General features: G+C 44.3%; 1 protein-coding gene across 3 annotated transcripts in view; it reads left to right on the forward strand.

Moving 5' to 3' along the window:
• PGBD2 (piggyBac transposable element derived 2) overlaps window positions 1–5,143 on the forward strand; it is a 28,673-nt gene extending 23,530 nt beyond the window's left edge. For 2 of the 3 annotated variants that reach the window (XM_024750690.1, XM_024750691.1), the window contains exons 2-3: window positions 880–943; window positions 3,171–5,143. In XM_024750690.1, coding sequence (XP_024606458.1) covers window positions 927–943; window positions 3,171–4,932 — 1,779 coding nt within the window. In that variant the 5' untranslated portion in view covers window positions 880–926 and the 3' untranslated portion in view covers window positions 4,933–5,143. The remainder of the gene's footprint in view (window positions 1–879; window positions 944–3,170) is intronic. The other variant, XM_024750692.1, reaches the window with a different exon arrangement.
• Window positions 5,144–6,000: the final 857 nt, after the last annotated feature.

Genomic DNA, 6,000 nt, shown 5'->3' on the forward strand with positions numbered 1-6,000 from the left:
AGACTTTTGACAATTTAATTGTAATGTGTCTTGGTGTAGCCCTATTTGAGTTCAACCTATTTGGGGTCCTTTGGGCCTTCTGCCTACTACAGATTTGTTGGAAGTTTGATGTAGTTAAAATTATCCACCTTCCTTTAAGTTTCTGTGTTTTCTATAAGAAAGGTTTCCCTCTGTGGTCATTAATATACTTTAAAAGTTTTGCTTTTTTGCAATTAATACTTAATACATCGAGGACTTCGCTATCTAATATAGTAGCCACCACATGTGACTATTTAAATTTGAATTACTTAAAATTACATAAAATTAAAAATTCAATTTCTCAGTCACACTAGCCATATATCCAGTGGTTAATACCCATATGGGGCTCATGGCTACCGTATTGGACAGCACTGATATAAAACATTTCTATCATTGTGGCAAGTTCTATTGGCAGTGCTGATGTAGGACAGTAGTCTTCAACCAGGGGAGATTTTACCTCCTACTCTCCCCACCAGAGGACATTTGTCTAGAAACCTTTTCGTTTTTCACAGCTAGTGGGGTAGTTGTTCTATTGGTATCTAGTAGATGGAGGCCTGGGATGCTGTTAAACATCACATAATACATAGGACAACCCCCCACGAGAAACAAAATGCCAATAGTTCTGACTGTGGGAAACCCCGCTCTAGAATGTATTTTGTTGTGAGGTGTGAGATGGGGGAGCTTGTTCTTTTTCCCTCTGACTAGCCAGTCAACTACACCTCATTTCCTGTGTGTACTTGATCCATTTCCCTCTGGTTGATAGTGAATCTTGAGATTTTTTTCCCTTAAATGGTAGAGAAGGTCCTATTCCTTTGCTAATTAAGATATGATTTCTTAAAACTGACTTCTGTTGTTTTACAGATTCTTAGACTCTGCAAGTAAAGACAAGCTCATGTTCACAATATACCATGGCTTCATCATCAAGGTAGGAGTAATGTTTGTTGAAAGGCTTTATGCAAGTACAGTTGACTCTTGAACACATGGGGATTAGGGGTGCTGACTCTTCGCATTTGAAAATCTGTGTATAACTTTATAATCGGGCCCTCTGCACTGGTGGTTCCAACCCACTGAGGATCATGTAGTATTCCAGGACATATTTACCAAAAAAAATCTATGTATAAGTGGACTCACATAGTTCAAACCCATGTTATTCAAGGCTAACTATATTTACTTCTCTGCTTTTGAAAGACCAAGTCTATAACATTTTCAGTTCTCAGTCCTGCTGCCCACCCTAAGCACTTGGTGTCTATGAAGCACCAAGGAGGGAGAGGAGAGAGGAAGATTGGAGAAAAGACAAGGCAGACAAAGGAGTGTGTATGGTACAGTACGGTGCAGCTGTGTAGCTCTAGTTCTGCACTTGATCTAAAAACATGATTTACTTTCCTCATCTTTCAAGATACAAGATGGTTGTCTGTGGGGCTGCCTCAGTTCCTGCAGGCTTTCTCGCTCCAAGGGTTTGAACAGGTATGCACAGAGGTGTTTGAGGGCCTGTTTGAGTGGTGAGACTAGCAGAGATTGTGGCTGGGCAGGCCTGGATCTGCTGCTGTAGACCAGGGGAGGCATGAAGATGGCTGTTACCCTTTGAGAACGTGTCTTAGTTTGAGGTCCATGGAAAGGAAGAGCTTCAGGTTTCCTCTCCCTTTCTGGCTGGCCGTGGAGAGCTTGAGGCATACCTCATCTCCCCAGAGGTCAGACTTCTTGTGCTCTAGCCTCCAGCAGGGGTGGCTGGTGGAGTCAGTGTCCTGGAAGTGAGGTTGGAGTGAATCTCTAATGCAGCTTAAACTCCAAAGCCTAAGAGCAGGCAGAGAAATAGCCTTTGTGGTAAAGCCTGCATCCTCCCTCTGGTACACGGCTTTTCTCATGCAGAGGCCAAGGCATAGGGCAGCAGCAGTGCCCACCTTCCCAAGTCCAGTCTATTCTTATAGCCAGAGTAATGTATTTGACCCCTCACTGTCCTGCTCCATCCCCTCAGGGGCTTCCTGTGATAACTGAATACAACTGGAAGTCCTGATCAGGACCTCTGGAACCCTGTGGGGCCTTGGCCCTGGACCCAGCCACCTCTGCTCTACTCTCCTCCCCTCACTACATCTGCAGTGTCACTAACCTCCTTGCTGTTCATAGATATCAAGTCCCTTCAACCACAGGGCCTTGCACCTGTACCTACAGTTCTTTCTCTCCCTCTGGGACACCCAGTCTCCAGCTGTCTGCAAGGCTCACTCCACCTCTCCAGGCCATCTGCCCTGTGAGCCTTCCCTCATCATATGTCTAAAGTAGCACCCCCGGCCCTATGCCTTTGCTGCACTCTCTGTCCCTTATTCAGGATGGCCCTCATCACTACCTGATGCCGTCCTGCGTAGCTGCATGTTTGTTGATGTGTCATCTGTCTCCTCCATTTGGAAACAAGTGCTATGCAGGTCAGGGAGTGGAGTGTGCTCACTGCCAGCCCCTGGGCAGCACCTGCTCGTGGTTGGTGCCCGCTAAATACAAATACCTCTTGTATTTGGTTCCTACATGTACAGGGAGAGTTAGAATAGCAGGGGTTTCCATGTTTCCAAATCTATTTAGCAGTTAGTATGCAGTAGGATATCAGATATTGAGGGAGCGTTCTGAAAATCTGTCTGAATCCGTTTAGGTCCTGAATTTGGGTAGTGAGAGTTCAAGTATGGAGAGTTTGAGAATTGGGGAAGTGAGGAAACTTATATATGCCAAGTGAATAAGAAAAAGGGAAGAGACAGATAAGGCAGAAGCATGAAAGCAGAGCTGCTAGGGCCACTGAGTCAGGAGACATCGGTGGATGTCACTTCTGCAGCCGAGCCTTCCCATTGACAATCACTGTTAACCAGGTGATAACAGTGGCACTTGGATTCATCACTAGAGGGGATCCTCTATTCAGACACTTTATTTAAGAAGGAAAGGAAGTATAGAATACCTCTTTAGAATGTCTCCCTTCATTAAAATACTTCTGCACTTAGTTGAATAATTTGTGTTTGTCTGGAAAATTCACTTATCTGGCACTATGCCTTATGGTGTTAGGTCCATGATGCTGTTGCAGTGGGAGTGCCCTCCTCTTGGGCAATGCTTTAGTGGAGTTTTCTGCTGAAGCACTGGCTTTCCTGCATGGCCTCTCTTCATTCTGTTTCCTGTCATCGCAGCAGCCTCACTACCGGGAGAAGAACCGGCTCAAAGCTGAAGTCCATGAAGTTGCTTGAGGTTCTGAATGCTCTGGAGGAGGAGGAGTCTGGCCAGAGTAGGGAGGAGATCTTCATTGCACCGCCCAACAATGCTTCAGGGGACTTCACTGATGAGGACTCGGGTGATGAAGATGGCCGGCGAGGAACCCACCTGCCTGGCAATGTGCTGCATGCCTTTGTTGTGCCTGAGGACTCTGGCACCGGGGAGGAGGATGATGACCTGCAGCTGCAGCCAGCCATGAAGAAGCAAAAGGCAGCAGTGGAACCTCAACATGTTTGGACCAAAAGAGATATCTGCCCAGACTTCACCAGTTGGACAGCATCGGATCCTCATATGGAGGATCTCAAAAGCCAGGAACTGAGTCCTGTAGGCCTCTTTGAATTGTTTTTTGATGAAGGAACAATTAATTTTATTGTTAATGAAACCAATCGTTACGCTTGGCAGAAGAATGTCAACCTGGGTCTCACAGCTCAGGAATTGAAGTGCGTTTTGGGCATTTTGATTTTAAGTGGGTATATCTCCTATCCAAGGAGAAGGATGTTTTGGGAAACATCCCCTGATTCACATCATCATCTCGTGGCTGATGCAATTAGAAGGGACAGATTTGAACTGATTTTCTCATACCTGCATTTTGCAGATAACAATGAGCTTGATGAAAGTGATAGGTTTGCCAAGGTGAGGCCTCTCATTGTCCGCATGAACTACAATTTCCAGAAGCATGCACCCTTGGAAGAGTTCTACAGCTTTGGCGAGTCTATGTGTGAGTACTTTGGACACCGGGGGTCCAAGCGTCTGCCTGCGGGGAAACCTGTGCGGCTGGGCTACAAGATCTGGTGTGGGACGACCAGCAGGGGCTATTTGGTGTGGTTCGAGCCCTCACAGGGCACACTGTTCACTAAGCCAGACAGGGGCCTGGACCTAGGAGGCAGTATGGTGGTGAAATTTGTGGATGCACTTCAGACACGTGGGTGTCTGCCATACCACATATTTTTTGACAAGGTTTTTACAAGTGTCAAATTGATGTCCATTTTAAGGAAGAAGGGAGTGAAGGCCACGGGAACTGTCCGTGAGTACAGAACTGAACGATGTCGCCTTAAAGATCCCAAAGAACTGAAGAGAATGAAGAGGGGTTCGTTCGATTACAAAGTTGATGAGAGTGAGGAGATCATCGTGTGCCGCTGGCACGATAGCAGTGTGGTCAACATCTGCTCCAACGCTGTGGGCATAGAGCCAGCGGGGCTGACCAGCCATCACTCGGGAGCAGCCAAGACGCAGGCCCAGGTTCATCAGCCATCCCTGCTGAGGCTGTACCAGGAGAAGGTCGGGGGCGTCGGCCGCATGGACCAGAACATCGCCAAGTACAAGGTGAAGATCCGGGGTATGAAGTGGTACTCGAGTTTCATTGGCTATGTTATTGACGCTGCTCTTAACAATGCATGGCAGCTGCACAGGATATGCTGCCAGGATGCCCAGGTGGACCTTCTGGCCTTCCGGAGATATGTGGCCTGCGTGTACCTAGAGAGCAACGCGGATACATCATCCCAAGGGAGGCGAAGCAGGCGGCTGGAAACCGAGAGCCGCTTTGACATGATTGGGCACTGGATCATCCACCAGGACAAGAGGACCCGGTGTGCCCTGTGCCACTCACAGACCAACACCCGCTGTGAGAAGTGCCAGAAGGGCGTCCATGCCAAGTGCTTCAGGGCGTACCACATCCGGTAATGCATCCTGGGCAGAGGGAGCCCCCTGGATGTTTGGTTTGTTATGAGATGTTTACAGCTAATTACATATAGCATTTGGGGCCTTTGTGTGTTATGTTGACAAAAAGAGACCTGAATCCCTGATTTGGTTTTGTATTTTTCCTCGTCTTCCTTACAGTTATCTTTTTATCATCTTCTATTATGCCTACATGTAATATAAATTAATATTTATGTTAGTAATCATAAATGTTTATAAATATATATTTTATACTGTTATTTATTTCAACTTATGGGCCCTTTTTTATTCAGATAAAAATCTTGCTTTGGGGTATAGCTGTCCTGATAAGGAGACTTGAACGTAACCAAAAACTTAAGAGAAACTTTCGTGAACAGTAAAAAGATTTTATAGTGTATGCTCTCAGTTATAATCTAAGATATAGGCAATATTGTATCAATATGATGAAGGATATCTTGATCATATTTATTTCACTTCAATCTAATGCTAGCAAACTGTCCAGGGACAGATAATCTGCCATGTATTTATCCAGCTGACTAGATTTGTAGAGTTTGTATTTTCTTGATAAAAAATATTTTTCTAATACACATATCCATGTGGAATCCATTTTTATAAATAGTGTGAAGTAGGGAGTTTCTTCCCCCAAATGGATGGTTAGCATCATATTAATATTAAAAGTTATATATATATTTCCCCAGTGATTTAAATTCTACCTTTAAAAATTCCTGAACTTTGGGGGAAAATACTGAAACAAAGAAAAAAGTTTATGTTAGAAAGCCTAGTGGAATATAATCCAGGAGAATAAAAGAAATACATATAAAAATTTGGACTTAATCAAAAATCTAAGAGAGCATGTTGAGTATCTTTATTTGGTAAAGAACTTTCTACAACAGCACAAATAAAAAAGAAACACATCAATATATTTGACCATGTAAAACTGTAAAATTGACATTCATTAATAAAGGTAAAATGCAAAGAAACTGAGAAAATATGTTACAAATAATTCCATTTGTAATAATATCCTCAGTGCAAAAAGATCTTGTAAACACATAGGTGACAAGGGTAAAATGTGCA

This window comes from Neophocaena asiaeorientalis, unplaced genomic scaffold (genome assembly GCF_003031525.2).
Source record: "Neophocaena asiaeorientalis asiaeorientalis breed wild unplaced genomic scaffold, Neophocaena_asiaeorientalis_V1.1 scaffold742, whole genome shotgun sequence".
In the NCBI taxonomy this organism is placed as follows: Eukaryota; Metazoa; Chordata; class Mammalia; order Artiodactyla; family Phocoenidae; genus Neophocaena; species Neophocaena asiaeorientalis.